This window comes from Orussus abietinus, unplaced genomic scaffold, assembly GCF_000612105.2.
Source record: "Orussus abietinus isolate OABI.00-Male unplaced genomic scaffold, Oabi_2.0 scaffold138, whole genome shotgun sequence".
Classification (NCBI taxonomy): domain Eukaryota; kingdom Metazoa; phylum Arthropoda; class Insecta; order Hymenoptera; family Orussidae; genus Orussus; species Orussus abietinus.
In genome coordinates this window covers 40,316-67,750 of record NW_019394314.1, presented here as the reverse complement: position 1 = coordinate 67,750, position 27,435 = coordinate 40,316, and the positions used below count along the sequence as shown (strand labels likewise).

Sequence of the window (27,435 nt, the reverse complement as noted above, 5' to 3'; positions counted from 1 at the left end):
ATACAATTTTAATAAACTACAGAAATTTAAAAAAAACTTATGAATATTCCATATGAAACACATAAGACTTAGATGAATGTGCTAAGAATGCAAAAAAAATGGGCCCAGCTGAACAATGGGGTAACTTACTAATAACGTGTTGATTCATTTTTTTACACGACAACAAGTGGAGATAAATTCATATTAATCACTGATGTGTACAATTTTGAGTGTTTTAACATATGTGCAGAATTTGGGAATAATTTGAAGCGAATGGTTTCACTAAAATCTGATTTAAGTCCGGCTCCTGTAAGGAATAGTAATTATCGTTCTTTGTTACTGTCTGACCGTTTCCATGGTCGAAAAACGTGTCCATCTTCTGCTTTACCAGGTAAATAGGTGAAGTAAGCTTGTTTGAAAGACGTAGATGGATATTTCCCAAATTCCATCGAGTCCCATAATCCCCGAGCTGCCGAAACTCTAGATTTTCGAACTTGACTTAGAAATACAGCTTTCTTCTCTTCAACCTAAATATTAAATACCATGAGAACTTCCATTTCTAATATCTGTGTTAATTGATTTATACTTTACATATTTTCGTATGTTCATCTATTTGTCACCTTATTTTTTAATTCCACAGCCCTGTCATATGTAAGAGTTTTTAAAAGATTCTTTGACATATCCATCGAAGGAGGTGAAAAGTTTGACATTTTGGTCACTTGCATTGCATTCCAAACAGCAACAGAATTGCGCAACAGTAGATCTAGCGTCATAAATTTACATGAATAATAAATTATAACTGATATTAAATTATTGATTTACTGGAGCATGGGAAAATCTGACGAACCTTTGTCATTGTCCGAAATAACAAAACCTTTTCGATAATTAATCCAGTATTGCAGTTGAGGCATCCTGAAACTAGCATGCAACTTAGCGAAAAGAAATCCCTCATTAGCCATGTCACATAACGCTCTCTGAAAATGATTAAATATAAGTTGGTGCCATTTACATGGAAATGTCAGTACAAAAATTTAATTCAAAACGTGTCAATTCTGTCTGAAAAGCTTAAATCTCATTGCATCATGTTAATGTTCTATGGAACATCATAGTCAGATTGTTAGACTGAGTGCTTCATAAACGGTCACCGATTGGCTTGCATTAACATTACATCATTTAATTTTAACGGGTTTGTAACAATATTTGTAATAAACAAGTGAGAAAACACATACGCCAGGCTATCGAATGAACTCTTTAAGGAATTAGCCCGGCCTAACAGCTTTTCGCCTATACCCCAGACTTGCCCGGCTGTTACCCTTCTTCGCAGGCTCTCTTATCAGCGCTACGTCGTCGACGTATGTCAGAGACCAGAGTTTCTCTTTCCCGAATACAACTCCTCCTCCTGCTTAACATTCCTTCAGCTCCTCTTCCGTTTCCAATGCAAATATCGGACGTCGCATAGCATGAGATGCTCGAAGTGACTGCTACTCGATCGGGCCTCGGAACGACCGGGGTGTTATGACGGCTTCGTACCATTTTAGAGCAAGGGACCAAAAAATTCCTACATGGATACCGCCCAGAGGTTCAACACCCCTATCCCAGACAGCCACCCTGACCGCGTCACGTATTGTTAGACGCGCGCTGACGACCTTTCCCACCACTGTCCTCTTCGAAGGAGATCGCACCGGAGCGCCGTTGTCCGACTAAATGCGCAAACCTATTTCAGTCGCGGATCTACCTCCTTCCGGGACGACCCAACCAACTAATGCCAAATTGACCGGCACCCTAACATATTTGAGGGGAACCCTGGAGTAACACTTTCTTCTTCTTCTTGACCTCAAACCGAGTTCAAGTCTCAGTGTACCACGCTCAAGCCGTGTCAATACACCTGTTTTCGTAATATCACGTCACTTTTCAATTAAGCGACGTCGAGCGCGGTCGCTCCTTGGATGGGTGATCATCAAAGAGAGACATCGCGCAGCGCTGGCGAAAACAAACAATGATACTTGGCCATTAATAAAAGGGCCGAAATCCAAAACAAACAACAACCCATTGAACACTGTTATACAATTGTTAGGTAAATGTTATGTTTTCGAAGTTAACGTGTTATGTAGCATAAAAGTAACTGGAAGTTAGATGTTTGTTATTATTTCCCACTCAATAAGGTAACATGTTATGTAACATGTTATATTAATGTTATAAGTTCAGTTACCTTCAAATAATATTCATTTTTCAAACATTTAATAAAAAATAATGCAATTTTATAAAAATGATGTAATTTTTTATTTTGTATTATTTTGTAGCACTTGTAAATGGTTAGGTATTATATAATAAATCAGACTTTAAATGAAATTATGTGAACGATAAACTATCCGATTTTATTTAAAGACTACGATTTCATTCGACTAGTAAACAACTGATAATGTGTATGCGAGTACGAATTAAAATCACATTTTTTCATACGAGTAGTAAACAAAATATGACATATATTAATCTTATGACATTTGACGATGAATTATGACAATGACGATTACGCTGATGTAATAAAATAGATGACAGTTAGAACCAATATAGTTCTGTTTTGTTACAAATATGTGCTGCATATACACAGTAATATCAGAACAGTAACATAATGTAAGATGAGAGTAACAAAGTTACACTACATTTATATAGATATGATAGTAACAAATGTTATGTAACTAGTTAGCTCCATGTTACATAACTGTTAAGTTACTGCATTGTAACAAATGCCATGTACCTAGTTAGCTCCATGTTACATAACTATTAAGTTACTGCAATGTAACAAATAACATGTAACTAGTTAGCTTCATGTTACGTAACTGTTACGTTATTACATTATAACAAACGTTGTTATTTGTTAGTTTTAACTTACGTAACTGTTAGGTTTGGTGTTCAGTGGGAAGTCTCAGTGTCGTCTCAATGTGAAGCAGCATCATGAAGACAAGCCGAGCCAAGCAGGCCCTTTTTGCAGCGTTAAGGGGTTATACCACTTTGAAATTTTCAAAAAATCAAAAAAATGTTTACGCGTTTATTTTACGCGTTTATACTTTAAACGCGTTTTTCTTAAAACTGCATTTTAAAAATCGGTGGGCACTCTAGCTCCACCAATTTTCAATCAATCGTCTTGATTCTTTTTTTATTTTATTCGTGATATGTTTATCTAGCGAAATACGTATGGGTTTTTCAATGTATTGATATTCGCATTTTTTTATGCAACATTAATTAACGAAATTTAAGGCAAAATACGTATCTTTCCTTCCAAATCGATGCTATTTTGTGAAAAATGCATATTTTTGAAAACAGCTACGTATTTCGCTAGCTTTTGGGCTACAGAAACTAATTCTTTTTCGTTCATTGATCTAGCTTAAACCTGGACTGAGTTATCGTGCCCACCGCACGATCATCGATTTTCGCAGCGCTTCGGTAAATCGGCTTTCAAGCCGCCATTTTTGTAAATAAAAAAATACAAAAAAATATTGTATTGTTTAATAGTAGTATAATACCTTACTGTACTTTAATTTAGATAAAAACGTTTTAATTCTTAAAAAAAAAATTCTTGAAAAACTGTAATTTTTGGGTGGGTCAAAGTGGTGTAACCCCTTAAGATAACCGGGACCGAGACTCCTCCTCGTTTCCGCGCTGCGTAAGCAGCCGTACGCTGTGTCGCGTAGGCGACTTCCACTTTTCTTTTCGTATCGCGTAGACTTTCGCTCTTCGTTTTATATCGAGACCGTGATGAAACCCTTTCTTGTGTGTCGCACGGACGACTTGCTCTCCCCTGTCGCGTAAGAGACTGCCCCGAACCCGTTTCATGTCCTATTTGTGATGGTTAAATCGCCCGGCGTAATTCTGAAAGAGGCAGAAGAGAAGGCCCCGGCTGGGTTGTAACCCTTTTGCGACTCCCTAGGCAGATCCATGTTTTCCCAAAGCGTAAAAACCTGTAGAAATTGTGACTTGGGGCACGGAAAGAGGAAGTCATGGTCCGAAATCACGCGAATCACGAAAAAGTAACATCGCCGTGCAAGTTTCGTGGTTGATTTCAAATTCCACTTTATGGTATACATCCATGCCGAGTTCCAAATTTGTTCGTTGAGTACGTCTGCGTCGTTTTCTAGGTTGGTTCGTTGAGTACGTCTGCGTTATTTCAAGTTCCGTTTATCGAGTGCGTAGGAGTTGGTTTAAATTCCGTTAGTCGAGTACAATTCCGTTGGTGCACTTCCGTTTGCTGAGTACATTTTAATTGATTCAAATTTATTAGTTGAGTCCGTCGGGTCCGTTAAGATCGTTTAAATTCTATCCGTTAAGTCCGTCGTTGTATATTTCTACGTCATCTGTGACTGTGCCTTTCCTGTCGGGAGGACGTCTTCGAATAAACCTAAATTTTGGTTGACTATAGCCGCTGAGAGTAAAATCTTTGACCCATCCCTTCTCTGTATCCCACATGGGCTTTTTCTGAACTAGTCGGCCACTGTCTTCTCTCGCTCATTCTTTTCCAACCATCTGATTTAAGATCAGTTGTGGCTGCGCCGTCTCCGCACCTCTTATCAGCTGCGGTATAACCGTGTTTTCCTTACTAGTAATCGAAGGAGGGACCGCCAAAAGGGCGAAGGTAGCGGTGTCAGTTGGTGGCATAGTGATCTCATCTTGTCTTTCACTTCCTCTCTCTTTACCTTTATTTCTTTAATATGCGCCCTCGTATGCATTATTAGCTATTCTAGTTTCTGTTTTGTAGTTTCTATCTCGCTTTCCTTTGCTCCGCTCATGCTTTCATATTTTCTGTTGTCATTTTTTAAGAAGCTTTTCAGTTCATTCGCCTCCCTCTTTTCATCCTACTCAAAACTCTTCGCATTCGTCCGTGTGCCTGTTTTGCTTGACTTCGATTCTATTTCCTAAGTTTTAACTTTACTCGCTTTGTAATCAACCTTAACAACAGTAACATTCCGGCTTACTTTTCGAACTTCTCGTCTACGTGACACCATGAGTTGTTAGGTCCCTACCTAACATTTTATTTTAAGTAATATTAAGAAAGAAACTCTAAGCAGCGTGTCTCGTGTTCCAAAATGCTTCTAGAGACACGCTCTCCCTCGTTCTTTATCTCCCCTTGTTTTTCTGCGTACTTCCGCACCCCAAACCAGATAACAGCCCTGGGAGAGGTAAACATTCGGATTCTGTGGAAAAGACGGCTTTCCACCTGTTTTCCCTTCAACCTGTCCCCAAACCAATCACACGAGACATTATCCTTCTCAATCTTAAAAACCCACCAATAAGCATCCTTCTCTGCATCTAGGAATACCCCGGATTAGTATAAAAAGGCCCGCTACGAAGGGCTCGAGCTCTCTGACCAGCAAAGTTTGAACTGCCTCCACTCTGTAACCTGCGTGCGAGGCACCTGTAACTCTGGGCGAATACCAGCCCCCTTCAGTCGACGAGTCTACGAGTCATTCCCGTAAAGCACAAGGCACCCGAAAATAAAGTATCTTTATTGCATTACTCGACGAGTTTTTGGCTGGTTTCAACCATCTGGAAGCAAGTTCCAAAAACAACCCACGAGGCCCGGTCCGATCGATATCGTCAGGCAACCGTCATCGCAGCTCCTGAGCAAACGATCCCCGGCCTAACAGTATCCGCCGCTTCCCAATCTCAAAGCTTTCTGATTTTTACGTTTACAATCCTCCACCTGCCCCGTACTTCTCCCTTTGTACCTTATCTTTCGTTTTAAACTCTACAATTTCCTCTACCTACTATTCGTTCCCTCATAATATATTCGATAGCAATTGCATTGCAATTTCGCTCTGAACACTCTACACGTCTACACATCGCGTCACCTACCAACCAAATCCAAGTCTTAGAAATAAAGAAATGTATTTGAAGTAACTTAATATTTATATTAAATGAAAATTATACCTTCACCATAGTTAGTAAATCGCTGTCTTCGTTAATTTCATGCATATTTTCTTTTATAACTTCATCGTCCTGTCGTTCTTGTGTAGTTTTGTGAAACCTCCGTAAATCGTTTTGTAAGCGCCTTGTCAAATCATTGTCTTTTATATTCATCTTATCTTTCACCATTTCCTTTCCTGTTTTTGCTGTGGGACTCTCTACTCTAGCGTTCTCATTCAACCTTGGTTTATCTTTTTCAATTTTAGTTTGAGTTTTTACTCCGGCACTGCATTCAATGCTGCTTCCAGTTTCTTTTATACATTTTTGTATGTTTTCCAATTTACTATTTTGTTTGTCGTATTTGTCTGACTGATTAAATAACTTCTGTAAGTCCAATTTAGAGTTTTGGTCTCTTTCACAAGGAGCTAGCCTCCCGCAGCTAATTTGCAGCGTTTTTTCTCTACATTGTGGGATTAACATTTTATCACTTTCCTTTTCAGTTTCTTTGGAACGCTTAGTTGATGTCGGTCCCGATGGAATATTCGAGAGTGACCAGTGTTTATGATTACATACACATGGTATATTTGGTTTACTCGGTTCAGGTGTTACTGTTGGGGTATGCATTGTCACACCCGAAATCAAATGTCTAAGTGGTGCCATTTTATAATGATCCGCTACTCCTGATATGATATACTTCACATTAGACCCATTTTCTGGGTTTTCTTTCGGAATTCTTTTCACTCCTGATATAATAAACTTGGTATTTTTTTCCATTGGCCTCAACGTCCCACCTATGTGAACAAATGGAGTTTTCTTGTAAGATTTTAACCTTTTCTGACGTTCCGTCCATTTGGTTCTTTCTTCCTCTCTTCTCAATATCTTTCTTTCGTATTTACATTCACAAACAGGTCGCTTTACTTGAAGTTTCCGCATTACAGGTTTATTTTGTTCAAAATTTGATGTGGTTTGCCAACATGGACCCGTGCCTCTACATTTGGCGAAAGTATCAATTCCCTCCCCATCGTTGACCAAATCTGCCAAATCGGAGGCCAGTTTTAATTGATTTATTTTATTTTTATCGTTCGAACTACCAAAGCCACATTTGCACATCGGTCGGTTTTTTGCTTTTCTTGGATGTAGACTTTTGGGACCCAAGTATTGTTCGGTATATTTAAACTGTTTTTCTTGCTGCACCTCTCTAACACATGTGTCGTCCGGAACATCGAGAAGATCATATTCTGGGACATACTCATCGCTGATCCGAGGACTGGGTGGAGGTGTAATATATGTAACGCCTTCTACAACGTGAGCGATTTCCTGCCCTTTTGATTTTCCTTGATTTATTGTACCACCAATATTGTAAAGTAGAATCCTCCGATTATTTCTACTTTCTCGACATTTACAAGGCTTTCCTCCTGGGTGTACCGGAACCATTTCCATGGGATATGTAGGCTCAGTTAAAAATATTAATGTTTTTTCTGTCGGTAACCCTTGTTGGGATTTTGTTTTCCAACCGAAAGGTCCTTGCTTTAATTTATCATTCAGTCTGCTTTTGCTATATTTTTCCAAAGGTAAAACCTTTTCCTCATTAGTTGGAAATAATTCGTGAACGGAAGTAGATTCAACTTTACAGAACTTCGGTTTCTCCGGTATATGAACCGGGTCAATATTGTGATTTCGATTCAAGGTGGACATATTCTTAAACCGCTCTTTGATCTCTCTTATTTTTTCTTCTTTGTTAGAACTCTCCTTAGCAGATTTATCTCTAATTCTGTATTGTTTTTTAGATTTTTCGGTTATTTCATTTTTATAGTTGATTGGAGATTTAAGATCCTTTTTGCCTTGAAGTTTTTTAAAATTAGATGTTCTCCTTTCTCTGTGGTGTTCACTGTTGATTTCTGTTCCTCTTTTTCCTCTTCTTTCAACTATGTTTTCTACTTTCAGTTTTTCTTCTTCTCTGTTAGCAGATCTACTCATGCTGTTCCCTTTTTTTTTATTAATAACATTTTGTCTTGGTTGTGACGATTGATTTTTAACCATTGATTTTTCATTTGCATTGTTCATTCTTTTGTTAATAAATCGTCTCGTTTCCTTTCTTATTTTCTGCTGCGTTGTAGCATTTTCTTTTTCTCCTACAATATCCTGCTTTGCTAATTTTTCAGCTAGTTTCATTTGCTTAGCGGTTTCCTTTACAGCTCGCATTTCTTTTATCTTTTTTAACGGTTTCGAAGGTTGAGGAAATGCTTTGGATAATTTCAATGTTTCCGAATAGGCATTATCTACACATGTTCGCTCAATTGTAGGAGCAGTACGAGCCATATTCCAAGGTTCATCATAACTACATGTTTGTCCCTGATTTGTTGTAGCTTGTTTCTTTTTAAGTGATTCTTGACTTTCTCGAATGTTATTGGGACTTGCGTGGCAGTTATTGTCCCTTTTTGCATTTTTTTTTGTTTTTCTTCTCATTTCTTCATTTAGTTCCTCTTCTTTTCTTCTTCTCTCATTTTCATTCCCTACTTCCTCTTCTTCTACCGCCTCCTCTTCGTCCTCGTCTTCGTCACCTGATTTCTTCTTTTTAGGAATTGGTATTCTCATTCCCCATTGTCCTCCACAAACTGCTCGACCTGGCTTCTCTCCGCAAGGGGGACCCTGCACAATGTTTGCTTTATTAACTTTCCTTATTGTTTAATATTTTTCGTCTTAATTTAATCAGTGTGCCGTTACATTTTCATAGAAACATACATGCATAAACAAATAACTGGTACACTTAGAAAAAGTACTCAATAAAAATATTAGTTTTTTTTCAATTATATCAAAATTGTGAATCGTGTGTTTCGTCTGGAAATCCATTAGACTCTTGCACATTTATATTTTTTGAATAATGTCGATTAGTAAATGTTGTACATATATTGGACAGATATGAATGCCTTCCTTGTGGATATGGCGAGGCCGGTGTATGATGGGAAAGCATTCTTGCCCGCCAGTATACATAGAAATACACATATGATATGTAGATTATATGAGCCGTTTATTTTGAAAGTGGCCTAAGTCCATTTGTCAGTTATTTTTTGTTGACTGTAGTAACGTGTACAATTTGATGTTAGCTGTCACAAACAACATTTTGCGGTTAAGTATATTCAGAGTATACGATAATTTTGGACACATAAATTTTCGCAGTTATTTCAATAATTAAAAACATTACTTTGAGAGTGTCCTAAAGTCCAATCCATTGTTGATAATGTCCGAAAGTGCGGATTTTCAAATGTCCGAGGGCAGGGATGAAGGTAATTTTAATTAATTAGAATTTAAAAAGTGCACCTTACTTTTTGGACAGTTGCTTCAGTTGAATAATCGGTACGTTTAATTAATGCAGTGAAAAAAATTCACGCAATGCACACTGTGACGGATTTCCGCTCGTCCCAGGACCACCATCACAAGAGACGATTAGGAATCCCCGGGAAGCTTTAAGGGTGACACGAGGAGGTTCGAATTAGTGCAGTTGCGCTCCAGGACCCCTCGGACCCACGGGATCGTGCGAGACGGGGGATGTGAGGAGGTTGAGATCGGGACCCTAGCTCCCCAAGACATCCGGGGAGTGGGACCCCTCGTCCCACGGGGGGAGTCCTGCGGGGTCACCGGGAGGACACCCACCCGGAAAGCGGTACCTGGACCTAATTACAGTTTCTCAACCGGGTGGTGCGCTCCGCCCGAGGAGGTTCGCCGGCAAGGGCGACCGGTCTGGTAATCCCAGCACCCCGATTCAGAAAGGATCGTCCTAGTGAGGTCCGGAGGTGCCGAGATATACGGGTGGTAGACCTCGCGCGGTGGACAGGCCACAGCCACCGCCGAGGAAGACGTGGAATTTTGGAATGGGTCGTACTCCGCCACCAACGTCGGTCCCAAGGGGAAGCCCGTCGGCCTTTATTCCCCTACCATTCTCCGGGGACCCAGTGACAACCCCCGCGGCCTCCGCATCGCCCTTCCATCACTCGCCGGATAATCCGGGGGGGGAGAATTATTCTCGAAATGTCGGATAGCGTAGGATTTTGGAAGAGTTGGAAACGAGAGTTTGATTCGGGTTCGTGTCGTGAGTGGTTGGAAGAAGAAGAGGACCGAAGTCGAGGTGTCGGTCCAGTGCTCCATGGAGATATCGAGGTACCGTTCCCGTCTGTTCCAGGGAACTCCAGGGTGAGTTTGGAGTTCCACGTACTACCGTCCCGCTCCGTTTTAATATCAAAGTCCCGGGGGTCAAGGCTGTTAACATTTCGGACGTCGTACACCTCTAATAGCGGCTCGGGAACAACCAGCGAAGGACTCATGCTCCTGCCGCGTTCCGTTCAAAATAAACGGCTCATATTTGAAATTGATAATTTATACATAATAACAAATCATTTCATTAAAATTATTCTCATTCATAAAAATAATTCAAAATGATAAAACGCCAATAAGCAAGTGATTAAGCTAGATATTAGGCACTAGTGAAACTCAAAATAATACTTTTAGAATCTCTTTAGCTTTTGCTTCTCTTCTAGCTATTTCATCAGGATCAGGGATATTAGTAGCTCCCCAAGGACCTCTGCAAATTGCCATTCCATCATCATCTCCACACGGTTGAAACTTAGCAAGACTGTACATCTTTCTTTCTTCTGATGGATAAATAGATTTTACCGTATTTTCTCCCTCTATCATTTTTTTCAGTTCCCTTTTGAAAGGGCTTCTTCGACACGATTTATCGTTTGGTGCCTCTTTACAGGAATACGCAGAATTTTCAACGGGTCGAAATTTCTTCCCAGGGCATACATCTTCTTTCTTTGTCCATGGAATATCATCGTTACTTGCTTCAGGTTTTAAACCCTTATTGAAAATACGTTCAATGGCACATGAACATGAAGGAACATTACGAGAGATTTTTGAAGTATGCGGCTCTGCAATGATTTTTTTAGGAATGTGCTCTACTTCTTGTGAAACACCTGCTATATAATATGTCGTTTTGCCGTTCTCATCTGTGATCCCATTTATTAGAAGATTTTTCGTTATTTTATCTTCGGAGGCCACAACTTCCAGCAAATTAACAGTCGATTCTGGAGGACTCGGTGCAGGTGAGTGCATCGCTATGGATCCTACGATGTACCTGCATTAATAAACATTAATAAATGACGAATGTTCGATTGTAATCATTTCCATTAAGGTGACATGAAAAATGGCTTTAAACAATCAGTTGCACGGAAACACTTTCTTTAAAGGTAGATGGACAAATTCGTCTGAAATATAAAAATGTGATTATGGGGGTACTGAGACTGTTTCTGACACTACGAGAAATGTATTTAACATTTTTTTTTTATTTGTCGATTACGTGGCGGCCGAGTGGCTAGCGAGGTCAGGGGAATTTTGCAGATTCCTCGGAACGGTATATGGTTTGTAGAGGATTTAACTCGTACGCACGCGTAACCAGTATATGATTTAAGAAATATGGAGAGGATAACCCGAGCGACTAGGTCAACCTCTTTAGTGGGATCGATAGGTTTTTGGTCCTCAAAGGGTGGTTGGAAAGTTGCAATGAGGACTCAGGAGGGTTTTAAGGTTTCGTGAGAATGAAGTTGCCGTTTTATATTGAATCAAACAGTTCTATTTGTGATGCAAGGGGTACAATGTCCATGGAGGGTGAGGTGTGCAAAAGATATACTGTACTAAGCGGATCATCGCGAGATGAGACAAGGACGTTGGAGGCCGCGCACTAACGACTCGCGGATGTGTAACGATATATGTCCGCGTATCAATTCTGGAATGCTGGCACGAGATTCTCTGCTTTCAAGATGCGCTTTGCTTTACTCAACAAGGGCAGCTAATGAATTGCGATTTATATTGTGAGGAGTTAAAATTTGGTAGTCATTACCGGAAGGTGAATACCGAATTCTGTTGCGGATTATTAATTTGGAATAGGGTTCGAAATCGAGTGATAAAGTGTTGTAACGGGTCAAGCGGCTAACATGAGCCACTGTACGTTGGGACCATTAATTCGGCGCTATTCGACATGCGCAATTAGTATGGCGTAAGAGTAGGGAGGCCTCGGGAGAGGGAAGCGCGGCTCGCAAGCGCAGAGCATCGCGAGAGAAGTCACTAAGTCTGGGATATCGATTGCATATCAATCAAAGACTTTTCTCTCTTGGATCGGGACTCCGAGATCGTGCGCATCGAGAACTTATAAGTCCCTAAATTGTGGGAGTAAATCGGATACACGCGATCGCGTCGAAACAGATTTTGAATTGAAGAACTCGGAGTACTTGAGAATCACCTCGTTAAGAAGCTGTTCGTTCCTCGGTGACCGAGTATTGCCGCTCTCGATCCGAGCCGGACAGTGCTCTGACGAGAAGTCGCTCGTTAGAGTTTCATCCCAAATTCGATGACCGAGCATTGCCGCTCACGATTCGATTACGGAAGAGACTCTCAATAAGAGTGAATGCGCTTGATTTGTTTATTTGCAGGTCCGTGTTCCAGTGGGTCTGGTATAGCGACCACACCCACATCCTATTTTCTAAAATCCCTGTCTATTACAATCCTACATTTTATCCTCAAAATCGCATGTTGCGATTGATAGCAGAAGTCCTAATCCTCAAAGCCTTAACCCAGCCAATATCCGCGGCTGGATAACATAATTTAAGTGATACTAAAACCCGGAGGAATTAACTCCGGATGAAACATAAATCCGTGGTCGACTCTAATCCGCGAAACCCATTTTTGAGTGTCTTCTTTGAAGTAGAGCTGATCAGCTACCCGAATTAGGTGTTAGTTTCTCATACGCGGTGTTAATTAACAACATCGCCTTCCAATCCCACCAATGGTTAGAATTTAATTCAAACGCGTCGGTAAGAATTCGACACGTGGGGAAGGGGTGCGCGGAGGTCGCGTAAACGGTTGTTAATTCCTATTTGAATTCTACCCCAAACCACCCGTCCCACATAACCTTTACATCCCATGTGGATTCTATGATGAACGAACAGTACGCACCGATAATGGAATAAGTCGTTCTCACTGAGGATCATTTCCTTTCCTATCCTTTCCTTCTCGTATTTCAACGCATGAGTCAGGGAAAACACCTTTAATCCAATTAGGACTGCATCGACTGTAAATTAAAGGTGCCGAAAATCCGAGCATTTTCCCGGAAACTTAAATCGCCAAATTTCACTTAGACGGGACGGCGCCGGAGCGATTATCCTTAGAAAAACTCGCTCGAACCGGTTCTCGCGGACAGGCCTTCCGAAAGCCACAATATTGACGCGCTCAGCTGATCGTTCGTAAACGCTCTCCTCGCTCTCTCACCAGTCTCTTTCTATTTCATATATTAGAATTTTTAATTAATTTCGGTCTCAGGAGTCGTGAGGCTCGAATCCTCGACGGATGCAGTTTCTTAGTGCACAGGCACTGACAAAACTGCATACCATTACAGTGTGAAAGAGTGAAAGATTGAAGCTCTTTGAAGAGGACCTGTACCTTGGCTTCTCAGAGGCCTTTATTTCCGGTGACGTCTCTCCTACGTCCTGCCGGCTGTGAAGAACAGCACGTGAATGTCGTCAAACCGGGGCGTGCCCTAGGGTCGGAGCTTCCTAAGATTCTCCCGCTGGTCCGGAATTCGCAGCGCCGTCGTTCTTCTCGCTATTGGCTCGTGTATGTCGACGTACCGAACCGCACAACTGCTACTACAGTACGGTCAGCTCTTCAGAGAACCCCAGCCACACAAAGTGTGGACTGACTGACTGAAAGGTCGGTCTTGGTAGAAGAGTGGTTGACAGACCGCCTTAGACTAGCCCCTCAGACTAGCGACGTGCTCTTTTTTGGTGCCGTTTTTATACGAGATCTTACCCTTGAGATGCCCGTGAGGGCACGGTCCAATTTCCTTGTTTTTGGATTTTGTTGTTAGGAGCTTGATCGGACGTGCTGAGGTAGTCACTATGTTAACGGATGAGTAGGCCCCGTGTTTTGGTCCAAAGTGCAGTTCGGTGCGGAAGGCGTGCGAATAAGCCAAAACATTCCTTGATAATTGCTCCACTCGTTATTTTTCCGGTTTAATCAGATGATATTATCGTTGCTTTGGATTCGATATTTATCTTCCGGCAACTGATTCATACTTCATGTAATGCGTGCCTTTCTATTTTGAGGAAAATCGGGTAGCCTAATAACATATCAGACACAACAGTGTCAGGATCATGCTAATTCATTTGAAATATCATGGTCTCAGAAAGTTATATAATTGAACTCAAAGATGGGAGTAAAAGTTTATTTGCAAATTGGAGTTACACCATATACGAAACCTATGAACTATAAGCGTTCTCAGAACCAAAAATTTGTTGCCGTTGAATGTAATAAATGGCCTTCCCAATGAACACCTTTTTAACACATCAAGTAACTACTAGTCTTTATAAAGGTTTTATTAACACTTTACCGACCGGCGAATTTGGAAGTAAATGGCGATTACGGGTATCGCAAAACCGATTAATAGGCTTATGGTCGGTAAAGTGATATGAAACTGGCCTCTGAGGCGTCAGAATATCCATAACACTTTTTTACGGACTAAATGCACCGAATCATTTGAAACTTCAGCACGTGATTATGGAGACCGTAAGGAACGTCCCGAAACTCATGAAATTTCATTTTTCAGAAAAAAAATACATCATTTATCCCGCACTAGAACCAAGATGATGGCAACACAAATTTTTGATATACTACGCCTTTTAAAAGCTATAAATCGAACACGTTTCTTTCAGGACCTAGGCACAACAATTTACAACACTATAATAATAGAATATTACAGATTCACATTGGAAACATTAAGAAAAGTTTGATAAATGTATGCGGTGAATTTCTTAGATATCCCGTAAAGAGAACGTGCTCATAGAGCAAAACTTTAGCTGCTGCTGAACTACACAGATGGCGCCACTGATCCATTGATACATCAAAAATCATGAATGCAAAAGATTTATAGAGCTTTACTTCAATTGTTGTACAATTTGTTACATGACGGCCGAGTGGACACGAGGCCAGGGAAATTCGGATCAAATTTATGCAGCTTTACTTTGGATTCTCGCGTAAGAGATTTATTATTTATATGAGATGACCTGAGCGGCTAGGTCAACTCCTTAGGTGGGCTCTGCGAGAGTGAAGACCTGAGGAAGATCTCAAAGAATGGCAATGTGATTGAATATGACAACTTGTAACTGTATTTATCTGTCGGTAGAGGTTTACTACAATTAGCTGAGGGGGGCGATCAAAGTGTCTTGACCTAATTTCTACGGGTTTGCTCTACTTCCGCGACACCTTGCACCATCTGTGATTTCCATGTCAACTAAATTTTCACTCCGAAACCTCATATTACCGTCGTTTTGACATAGAAGCACATAAAACATTTTCTCTGCCTTTATCCCGTTCAAATTCGGGTTTCTCGATTATCAGAGTGTTCTAAACTGTGGTATAATTGTCCTGACACTTTTGTTTCTCATATTAGAGCCTTCAATAAATGTATGTCAATCGAAATATGAGAGCTCGACGCCAATTTGGTTCTGGTCTGGTCTAAGTTAAACAATTTTTTTCAAAAATTCAGATTTTGAAAGTGTCGAGATAATTCTTAAGTGTTCACGAGTGATGTGTCATAGTTTCAGACAGTTCTATTCAGCACCCTTAAAAAAAGTGTCTTATTCGAATCGATTGATTTGAGGGGGGTTTCACTTCATCTTAAATGATAATCCAAAAATTTCTTTACTTGTTTTCATTGTCATCTCCTGCCACGGACTCAATTACCATAAATGGCGTCTTGGTAGTATGGTATTTTATATTAGATTTCCTAGTTTGCCTACAAGCACAACAGCTATCGCACATGGGTCCTGGCATAACCAATTTCATTGTGGCTTCTACACTTTTAATTATTCTATTGGCCTCCGCCTCAACTTTGAAGAATTCCTCGTCCACACTTTGCAGCCACTCTTGCCAGTTCTTTGACAAATTTTTCCTTCCTGAAGGGTAAATCTTCTTAGGACCATTTCCGAGTTTTAGTTCGGAAAAAAATGTCGTATTACTGTTAACCGGAGTGACGTTCACAACACCTGTTAATTCGTAATTAATGGGACAATTTGGGGGTTCTTCATTCTCGTGTATACCAGAAATGACATAATATGGATCTTTTTCACCAAGCCATGACTTTGTACGAGAACGTGGTCTTAATGTGCCATTTATTTTGTAATCTATATGTCCGGCATCCTGTCCAATACCAGATATCATAAAATCAAACGCGTCATTAGTCTTATCGGTAACTATATCAGCAGTGGTATTTTTTTTATTTCCATCTGAATTTCGTTTACTCAGTTCTAACTGTCCATGTATTTTTTCCATTTGTTTATTTCCTTTCAGGTTTACATCTTCTCTTTTAACGGCGCTATTTGTATCAATTTTTGTATTAGCTTCCGTGTGCTTTTGCTGTTCTGAAGAATTCTGTTCCATTAGGGGTAAAATGACTTTTGGTATTGGTGTCAGTTTACATTGTTTTCGCCATTGTTCTAAACTCGTTCTGTACGCGGCCCAATCCGGAGGAAGAAATAGGGAGTCTTTGTATGGAGATACCTTACTTTTTTTAAACATTATTTTTACGGGTTGTGCTGAAAAAAATTAGGAACGTATAATTATGATTTGAGTCCTCTTTTAGTTTTTCAACTAGAGAATTATTATAAGTCTGTATGTTTTTTACAAGGAATGTGTTACACTGAATTGTGTTGTTGCTGAAATATAACAAAAAAAGTATTCGTTATCAATGTAATAACTAAAGAATTTGGTACTAGTTCTTAAGATACCAGCCATTACATCTGAAAAAATAAAAAATGTGACAAATTTAGTGTTACCTGCCTCCATTCTATTTTTCATATCTAAAAATGTATCTTCCTCGAAAATTAAGTCCCTTTAAATTCCACATACCAAATATTAAACAGAAGTAAATAAATAAATATGGTTAGAGCATACTTCAATAGAAAATAAATATTCTATGTATCTGTTACGTCCTAATAAATTAGCATAGTTAAATAAAACATAGGGTGAAAGTCGACGACCTTGGAAGACCAGCCTTGCGCGGGGCGGAAGTTGGGTGCAGAGCTGGCATTCCAAGGATATGCGCGGTCTCGCGAAGGTCGAGGGCACCGCAATTACGACAAGTCTCCGCGGGCAGAATCCCGCGTCAGCACCGGGTGCAAGACCGGGAACCGCTACCGAGTTCCAGGAATCCGAAAACACTGCAAAATATAAACCCCACCATTGCGAGGTCCCAAACCCCTACTCGTAGTCCGGAGGCCCTGAAAAACCTGGAGATCTGGAGGACAAGACATTACTGTTTTGAAAGTCTGAGTCGTGACATCGCATTTATAAAGTACGTAATTGTTGATATGTAAGTACTTATTAACGGTACAACATTATAGCAAGCTGTGCTTCAACACGTGCTCATCTTGTCGCTTCTATCCCACACGGACAACTAGATATGGTATACGTACATAGGATATCTGGCTAAAACATTCAGATGTGTAATAGATGTATACAAAAGTATGCGGAATGTGCCGGTTTTCGAAATCCACGGGAACTAAAAAAAAAAGGGGCCGAATACCAAGCCGAAAGAGAAAGGGTTAAACCAAAAATAAAACAGCGGAAGTCCGGATACGCAAGGCGATAGCAATTTTATTTCCCCCATGTCTCACAAGGGCGGGATTGCTCTAATACACTCAGACAACGACTTCGGGATCCCGCCGGCCTAATGCGAAATAACGGGAGCTACCGGGCTCCACGGGACGGCGGCTAGGCCTACCTCCCAGAGCACAACGCCCTACTTGACCTCGCTCGGTCCGCGGCCTATCAACGCGACTCCGGGAGCAGCGAGAATTTCGGGATCATCCGCGGAATTACTTGTCTCTACATCGCGGAATCGCCATATTTGGCCTATTAATAATCGTAATATATCGTATATCATAAATCGCCTATTTCCAACGCCGCGGGATCACTTCACGGGACACTCTAACACACGCGAGACACACGGGAGTTCGCCGATTCGCACCGCGGGACATTGCTGATCGGCGCATCCGGCGCACGCGGTCGGACGCCATTATCGAATGGCCGGGAGGTACGCGCCGAGGAGGATCACACGAAAACTACAATGCGGACAAAACGGAAACGGACTCTACTGAAATCCCTTGTGTGTTTGATCACCCTTGACGGTAACCAGCGGCATGGGAGACGGTAGCGGTTCCTTTTTTGTCTTTTGGCGGTGACGGTACGGTAGACGGTAGCGGCTCGTGGGTACACGCGTGCCGTCGGCGCTCGGAGTATCCAGGACAATGAGGGTCCGAGAGCCGGCAGGACCGACGGAAATTCGGAAACCCCTTACTAGATTCTTCCCGCATACGCGAAACCGTTTGGCGCTAGATGATTAACTAGGCCTACGTAAGATGTCAGGGCCCGTCTCGTGCCGCTCTCCGTACAGTCCCGACTCCCGAAGACCGTCAATTTCGCGATAGACCAACGTCACCCTTGAAAATCCTCCTCGACGCGGCCTACTTAACATTACTTATACATTTTACAGGTTACATAATAAACACGTTACTTACAATTAGTGACTGTTTCTGGATACCCCGAGCGTCGCCATCCGATATTGGAAATAATTTACTAATGATTTCGGTACTCACCGCTCCCGCTCCGCACCGACTTGGGACGGTCACGTCACAATACCTACATTTCCTACAGTGCATAAATTTCCTGTAATACCTATTGCAGTACAGCCTATCAATCGCGTTCGCTAACAGAACGTATAACGGAGGGAACGCCGGTAGGGCTGCGTTCATGGTTATAATACATGGACCGCTCACTCCCTATGCTTGAATATGGCTCTGAGTGGGTCTAACAGAACGGTGAATGAACGAGAACTAGCACAATCAGGTCTACGCTTGTCTGCACAACAGGAATGCGCAGTAAAGTAATTTGCATATGTGTATATGTATATTGCTGTCAACCAACTGTCAAGAAATTACTGCGCATTCGACCTGCACAGATAAGCGTACACCCGACCGTGCCAATTCTTGTTCTCTCTCCGTTTTATGAGCGGCGCCCAATGAGTAGTCCATATATTGTACGAACCTTGGCTGCGTTCGGTTGCTGCGGCGTAGCAATCTTATCGGCGTCCTGCCCGCTATGCGTTCCGTTCCGGAAAGTTATTGAGGGATCTTGTTTCTATTAGTTATTACAGAAAATTTATGCACTGTAGGAAAAAATCATACATGACTTTTCGATTCATTTTTCAACAAAAACCGTACAATATAAACTGTTACTGGGAGTTCTGTTACATCCTATATACGCTGACCCTTTCATACCATCTTAACCATCAATAAATTTTAACCGCGATAATCCTGGTACGGGTGTAATCATAATAAATGTCATGTCTAATTTCGAAATTTAAACAAGACTAGATATACACTACAGAAAACCTTATAACTACGCAATTTTTGCTAGTGCCTCCGAATGCCACTGGCCAATATAATATTTTCTAAATTAAATACCCAATTTACGTTTACCGCCACAATCCCGCCCCTAACTTTAACGACAGGATTCTGCCACGTGACACTACATAACATATGGAAACAATATTTACGTTTCGGTGGAATTTGTGGTAATTCAACAGGTGGCAATCGTTTGTCCAACTCCGTAACAGCTTCCGGCAGTGTTAAGAAAGCAATTGCAGACAAGATTATTCTCTCGTTGCAGTCATACTCTTTTTCTGAAATGAATAATGATGTAGTGAGTGCATAAATAGATTAGACGTGCCTTCGTTGTTTATTCTCTTTTATAAACCAACTATATTCTTCTTCCTCGAAATAAGTTCCTGTGTGCTTTTTGTAAACCTCTCGGAAGAAACCAATTGACTGCAGGTTTGATGTTTTTTGCAACGTTCTTATAACACAGGGCGATAATTTAAAAGAACTAGACGTAACTCCAATTGCCGCAAGAACTTTTTGCGTCCGAGTAGTTATTTTCTCTTCGTTGTCGGCACGAATTGCGTTTTCTAATTCCATCAAGTTTTGCATCTGAACATTAATGTACCCATATCACTATTCATATTCTTATGATATTTATTCTTCTCTAAATGATGATCACACCTGAGTAATGGAAAAATCCTGATACCATCGGGGTTTACCGATATCCTTCAGCTTGTTCATCCTCTCTTTTACTAGACATGATAAAAAATGTATAAGATATTTTATTTCGGTTAAACAGATACATGAATTGTTCATCTTAAAACTACGAACATTTATACAAAATATATATCACTTATATCCCAGGCAAAAATTAAGAAACGAAACAACCTTGACCAAACGGTCAAGGTTACTATTGAGTTTTTGTTCCCAATCGAGCTCGGGCTAGAATTGGTTATAGGGACTAGGCCGAAATTACTGACGATAGGTCTCATGAGCATACTTTCACTGCTCGCCAAATATAATGTTGCTTTCAAATTGAGTTTCTAACCTTCTCTTTATTTGGTTACATTTAGTTTTTATTTTTATAGTTTTTATTTTCTCTTGTCCCCTCTCGCTCTCATACCCTTTCTCACCATTTATCGTCCTATTTCGTTCTTTCTCGCCCTTTCTTACCCTCTCCCGTCTTCCCTCTTCCCCGCTCGCCCTCCCGCCATTTTGTTGTCCTTTCTCACCTTCTCTTGTCCCCGCTCACCCTCTCTCATTCTAATCCGTATAAGTAGAATATTTGAATGTTAACCTTTGTAACTAAAAAACCGCGAAACAACGAATCTGCGATACTCGAAGTATTTTTTATTTCCCTCGAGATTCCAGTCATCGAAATTTTAGGATACGTTTGTCTGGCATTATAAAGCCGCCGAAAAACATATTTTTCATTTCAGTTGATATATTTTATTTTATTTAATCGTGCAATGTTCAGGTTTACCTTTCTTCTCTCCAAGAAGAGCAGCTTTATCTGCTTCTTCATTGTACGTCTTCTGTCTTTGATGCCAAATCATATTTTGAGCTAAATCTACTTCGTCCTCTATGTACCATAACAATTGTCTGCGCAATGCCAAAGTTGGATAGTGAAATTTCGAAATTCGGTGATCGCGTTCACCGTCGGTAGATCCTCTTCTGGATTTGACTGCTTTTTTCTTCGATTGTGATGACTTTGGGATTACGTATGAAGTTCTCAATTTTAATGTCGGACTATCATGTATAGACTGAATTGCCGTAAGAGAGGACTTAAACGGAGGTTTTTGCTCGTTATATTTCATGGCGGAATCAAAGTCAGTCGTCGAGCAGCAAAAACCATAAGGTTTCAGGCCATAAAGCTGCGCCATTTCTTCCATTCTTTTCCTGTAAAAAATTGCAATACTCACTGTCATTAATAACATTTGTGGAAATGAAGAAACTTCATAATCAAGAGATCGTTTAAGATGATATGAAAGGCGCTGAGAAATTTAATCGACGTTGATAAATTAAAATTCAGTATTACCTTTTTTAGTGGTAACGTCAATTTGAATATTCAAGTGGTAACATAAGCTGGCGGGTCACGTTACCGACATTTATATTTACGTTGAAGTCTTACAGTTTACGTTGAGAATTGCACGAACTGAAGTGTTCCATATGTCATTTTAGTAAAGTAATGATGAAGAGATCGATGTAAAACTGTCGAAATACCGTGAATTAATTGTTCTAATGACTGTTTGGGGCTGCTTTGCCACCGCTACCAAGGGCGTCGCGATCATCGAAAAAAGTAGCTTCACCGAAAACTCTCGCGTCCCCCGCGAGGAGCGCATAAGGTGCTAGTTAATTGTAATTAAGGACTTGTAAGTTAGTTATTGCTTATGGCTTCAGAGTCTTTATCGCGCAGACTCTATTGATGCGAACTTATTTTCTGGCAGAGCTCTATGCCCTGTTCAGTTTATAACTGGTTACTATTGGAGGTAGGAACACCGCATAGCTGCTCTACGATTCCTGCTCAAGGTGAAAATATATGCACGAACCCGGCTCAATAATGCTGCAGCAAAAGCAAGAAGTATACAAATGCGGAAGAAGTGCAGAAAGTTGCAAAATATTTCCAACCTGTAAGAGGGCATTGGCGTCACAACCTGAGGAATAAATGGAATACAGTGGTAAGAAAAAAAAAGCAACAAATATTTATAAATTATCACCGGTTAAGTCCATGTCAGAGCATGTTAATAAAACTAAAATAATTTATGTGCTTTCTGTTTAGTATCACAACACACAGGGGGAGATCAATCAGGACCTCGTCGGGTCGAGTTTCCTGCTCTCAAATGTAAGTGACGCATCAACCTTCCGAATGAGTCTCGATATTAATTTACAAAAAATAATTGATTTTAATTTTTTTCTCATTTAGTGTCGGAGCTCGTGAAACATCCCGTGCAATTAAGGACTTCGAGGAATTTTAGGATGTCGAGGTGATAAAGAAGAGATTGACAGATCATGCCTGCTAATTTTATCGATTTCTCAATAAAGAGAGTCTATTTTGAAATATCTGCTTCTATAATCATTCAATGTAGGATAATCACATGTTTGAATTTCTTACATTCGGATATCCTTACCGATAATGTAAGTTTTCGCCCCTTTGAAACCAGTTTGATTTCTGATCGCTAGGTGGCACTTAATTCGGACCATACTCTTTTATCAACGGTAAAAGTTCTCGCCCTTTTGAAAGGAGTTCATATTTTCGCCGCGGGATGGCATTTTATGTCAACCGTACTGTTTTACCGGTCACGAATATTTCGCCCCTTTGAAAGCAGTTCCAACTCTTACATGAGCGAAGAGGGCGCCAGTGAGCCGTGCCTCACTTTCTAACAAAGGCTTGGAACATCTCCCTGCTCATCTCCGGTACGCGTGTACTTGGTTGTAAAATAAAAAGCCTTATTTCGTTGTTAACCCAAGTGTTCGCTACCCCTACCGGTTCACGAACATATGCATAAATTCACCATTTGGGTGACGCAATATCCCATATCTTTTGGACAACGTCGCCATCTGTGGTGTTTAGCTGCAACTAAAGTTTTGCTCTAAAAACATGTGTTAGCCACGAGACAAGCCTCTCTTTTTATCGTTGGTAAAAGTATTTTCAATATTTTCCCTTCTGACTCTATAATCGTCCATTTCTACGTTATTCTAAATTGTTCGAGCTAGGTCCTGAAACTCTTCATTTTCGATGCTAAGCCTCCAAGAAACGTAAAACATCGAAAACGTGGACAGACCGTGCCATGTTGGTTCTAGTCCGTGATAAATAAATAAATTTTTAATGAAAACTGAAATTTCGTGAGTTTTAGGACCTACTTTAGGGCGTCCATATTCACGTGGAAAAATTTGAAACGAATCGGTACACCCAATTCTGAGAATACTGTCACCAACGATTGTACCTCCTAGATATATACAGGCTGACTCTTTCATATCACCTTAATGCAGCAAACTGTGTTACAACATCCGTCGATAAGCCTTTTAGCCTCAAACGCGGGAAAGAAAAATCTCTCCCCTAATTTTCGGCATTAGTTCCAGTACATGTCATGTTAGATTCATGTAGCATGTATGTAATTTGACATGGAACTTTACAGAGTTTCGTAAATTTTTTAATAGCCGTGTACGTATTCTACGTGACAAAAGAAATATGTATTGATATTTGAAAAAAATATGTAGTTTTAATTTGTAATCTCATTATATTTTTATTCTGTTTGTCAAAAATGGTAGAGTTGTATTATTTATGGGACAAAAACGATTTGAGCTATTTAAGGTGTCATAACAGTGTCATATACAGGGTGTCCTATAATAGATAATTAATCATTGAAGGGGTAAAAGTAAGTGGAATTTTGAACTAGAAGTTCCTTTCAATGTAACAACCTAACAGTTACTTAACATAGAGCTAACTAGTTACATGACATTTGTTACAATGCAGTAACTTAACAATTATGTAACATGGAGCTAACAGGTTAAATAATATTTGTTACTATCATATCTATATAAATGTAGCATAACTTTGTTACTCTCATCTTATATTATGTTACTGTCCTGATATTACTGTGTATATGCAGCACATATTTCTAACAAAACAGAACTACATTGGTGCTAACTGTCATTTATTTTATTACATCATCGTCATCGTCATTGTCATAATTCATCGTCAAATGTCATAAGATTAATATGTCATGTTTTATTTACTACTCGTATGAAAAAATGTGACTTTAATTCGTACGCGCATATACATTATGAGTCATTGTTTGCTAGTCGAATCAAATCCTAATTGTCTTTAAGTAAAATCAGATAGTTTATCATTACATAATTTCATTGAAAGTCTGATTTGACATTTAATATCTAACTATCGTCAAGTACCAAGAAATAATTAAAAATAAAAGATTATATAATTTTGGATAAAATTGCGTGATCTTTTTTATTAAATGGATGAAAAATTAATATTATTTTAAGGTAACTGAAATTATAACATTAATGTAACATTGATATAACATGTTACATAACATGTTACCTTAGTGAGTGGGACATAATATCCAACATATAACTTCCATGTTACTTTTATGCTACATAATGTGTTACTTTCGAAAAAGTAACATTTACCCAACAGTTATATAACAGTGTTCACTGGGTCGCTCATACCTTACGTTTCTTCAGGAAACATTTAAGTTTAATATTAAAGTATTTTATGAATTAATGAATAAATGAATAATTAAGAATAAAAACAGATATAAATTCATCAAATAAGTAATTTAAAAATCATTATTTGAGTATGTAATAAATCAATAAATTACCGATTGACCTATTGATTTCTCAATGAATGAATGTATGAATGAATAGGACAATTAATCGGCCCGTTAGTAATTTATTAATTTTTTATGTAGTTACTGCATGCACACCAAGTCTATTAGACATATGTTCTTCCTTAGAAAGTTTAATTTGTGCCAAGATGCTCATTGATAAGAACGTCTGAGTTGTAGTGAATCGGAAAAAGAAATTGCAGTAGCAATTCGTATAGAAAGAGAACAGGGGCACAAATACTGAGTACAAGATACCAACGGAAAACGAGAAAATTGTAGGGAATTTCATCGACTCGTAACAGAATATGATGTCGATAAAGAGCACTTGCATATATACTTTTGTATGTCGAAAGCAGAATTCAGTTACATACCTTATAGAAGATCATATCAAGAAAATCTTTCACCAGCCGACCATAAGATTGAAATATATAGGAAATAATACATTTATAACTGTGCCACGTTGCGGGATATAGTGCACAATACGTTACATTGGCCCGATAGATCCCCAACTTTAATTTGAAAATAATGAACATACTTTCTAAACTGTCTCGTTCTCATTGATCCCTTGGACCTTAGTGATGCTCTAGATCTGTTTAATCCTCTGGCTCGTAAGTAAGTTCTGGACATCGTGGATGTTATTGGTCGTTATCTTTGAAAGTACCTCACTTTATAAAATCATTAAAAAAGCACTCGAAAATTTTTCTTTTATATAAGTTTAATTTCTAAAATTATGTAGATGTTTTTATTCCTGTCTTGACGTGGGTAGATCTGTAGTTAAAATGCGAGGTGGATCGAGTTTCAATGAAATGAAATTCTAATAGAAATTAAAGGTGTATTTATAAGTCGAATTTACATTAAATGATCGTATATTTATGTTACACACCGTATCACCTAACGAAATCACGATTGAAGTGAAGAAGTCGTATGATAATTATTATTATCGCAGTCATTTCGCAATATCGTATCGTATTTCATAATAAAAATGAACCTTGGCCTATTTTATACAGAACCCACCAAAAACAGGTCCTATCTTTGTAATATGTAATATAACATATGTGTTACATGTACGTACAATACATATTGCTATTTCCTACGCAGCTATATAATACTGTTATAAAGCTAATAATGTGACATATGTACACTTAACGTACGGTATCATGAAATATGTTTTGTTGATATTAATATTGGCAGATATGGTAACATAAAGTGCTTGGTGGGATGGAACGTCATATTTGCATTCCTAAAATACACAGTTAAGGTGATATAAAAGGCATTGAGAACTTTAATCGACGTCGATAAAATAAAATTCATTCATACCCTTTTGGTGGTAATGCCATTTTTAATACTCAAGTGGTAAGATAAATTGGCGCATCACATTACTGACATTTATATTTATGTTGGTCTGTTACACTCTACATTGAGAATTATACGAAATGGAGTATTCCACATACGGTAAGACATTTCGGTAAGGTAATGATAAAGAGATCGATATACAATTGTCGAAATCCCACGGATTCATGGTTTTTGATATTCTAATGGACCAACAGTGCCATCTGTGACGTTCAGCTAAAACTAAATTTTTGCTTTACAAAATGTGTTACCCACGGAATAAGCTAGCATTCTCTTGCAAACGTTTGTGAAAGTATTTTCCATATTTTCCCATCTGACTTTATAATATTCCAATTTTATAGTATTCTAAATTGTCCGAGTTCGGTCCTGAAACTCTTCATTTTCGATTCTAATGCTCGATTTTTTCACCTACGGATAAGTTCCCGACAAAATTATCCGGAAGATATCTAGAAGATATCTTTCAGTTCGGTTCGTTTCACTTCTAGTTAAGAGTTATATTATTATTTTACAATTCTTTCCAATGATACCTTCTCCTCACTTTCACATATAAAAAATGTGAAATTTTATGTTTATTCAATTATTACTTTTTAAAATGCATGAGGCTAAATCAAATTTATATTTGGAATTCAAGAGAACACAAGACACATGAAACAAATCTCAAATACTGGAATTCAACTACTTAATCTCTCGGGCGTATAAAGTGGAATTGATTTAAATTAGAAGTTACAAACTTATATTCCAAAAAAGGATTCAGGCAATTGAATGTACATTTTTTTAATGAACTGGAAGGAATCGAGCGTTCCTATAATGTATTCCTCTGAACGGAATACAAAACATTTTAATACCGATATTTTTTGCCGGACTAGGAGGAATTAAACAAAGTAGAAATACATTCCTCTTTTCGGAATTGAACAAAAATCAGAGTACACAAGGGGAATAGAATATAACTGATTCACAGAAAATATATTCCTGTTGCAGAAATTGGACTTGGAGAGAAAAGTTAGGTATTACATAGAATAGAAAAATCATCACTTTTACGTTGAACCTGTGAGACATTGAATCCTGTTCTATTCAAGCCTTTTTACCGGGAATGGAAGGCCATTGTAGTTGCCTTCTTCTTACGGGACCGCTTCTACGTATAGCTTCTTCGACTCTTGCAATCCCTTCGGACAGAGCCCCTTACGCCTCAAACTCTTGGCAATCCCCCGATTTTTCGTATTAGAAAAGATCACTCCGCGAGCAGACCCAAAAGCTAGGAAAACGGCGACCTACAATCCGAGGATGCGCGCAGTCCCGGTGTATTGTACATTTATCCGGATTCCCAAGCGTGGTCTAATTAATTTCATTCCTGATAGAACATTTTTGTAATCGCGGGCATC

The 27,435-nt window shown here is 39.3% G+C and overlaps 1 protein-coding gene across 1 annotated transcript; it reads right to left on the bottom strand.

The window, feature by feature from the left end:
• Window positions 1-238: 238 nt before the first annotated feature.
• Window positions 239-25,435, bottom strand: LOC105700399. Its single transcript, XM_023431739.1, has 12 exons — window positions 25,242-25,435; window positions 20,845-21,260; window positions 20,043-20,113; window positions 19,742-19,970; window positions 19,538-19,663; window positions 15,629-16,517; window positions 10,375-11,008; window positions 8,439-8,526; window positions 5,902-8,156; window positions 827-953; window positions 600-742; window positions 239-506 (listed from the first exon to the last, which is right to left on the bottom strand). The coding sequence occupies exons 1-12, from the start codon at window positions 25,331-25,333 to the stop codon at window positions 303-305; spliced, it is 5,274 nt and encodes a 1,757-aa protein (XP_023287507.1). The 5' UTR covers window positions 25,334-25,435; the 3' UTR covers window positions 239-302.
• Between the last annotated feature and the right edge of the window lie 2,000 nt (window positions 25,436-27,435).

Excerpts from the sequence above, each read along its gene's own strand:
- LOC105700399 (XM_023431739.1), bottom strand. The coding sequence starts at position 25,333 with ATGTCCAGAACTTACTTACGAGCCAGAGGATTAAACAGATCTAGAGCA. Across the intron at positions 19,971-20,042 it reads AGGATTTTTCCATTACTCAG|ATGCAAAACTTGATGGAATT; the intron begins GTGTGATCATCA and ends ATTAATGTTCAG. Across the intron at positions 8,157-8,438 it reads TCCTAAAAAGAAGAAATCAG|ATAATGCCTATTCGGAAACA; the intron begins GTGACGAAGACG and ends GAACATGTGTAG.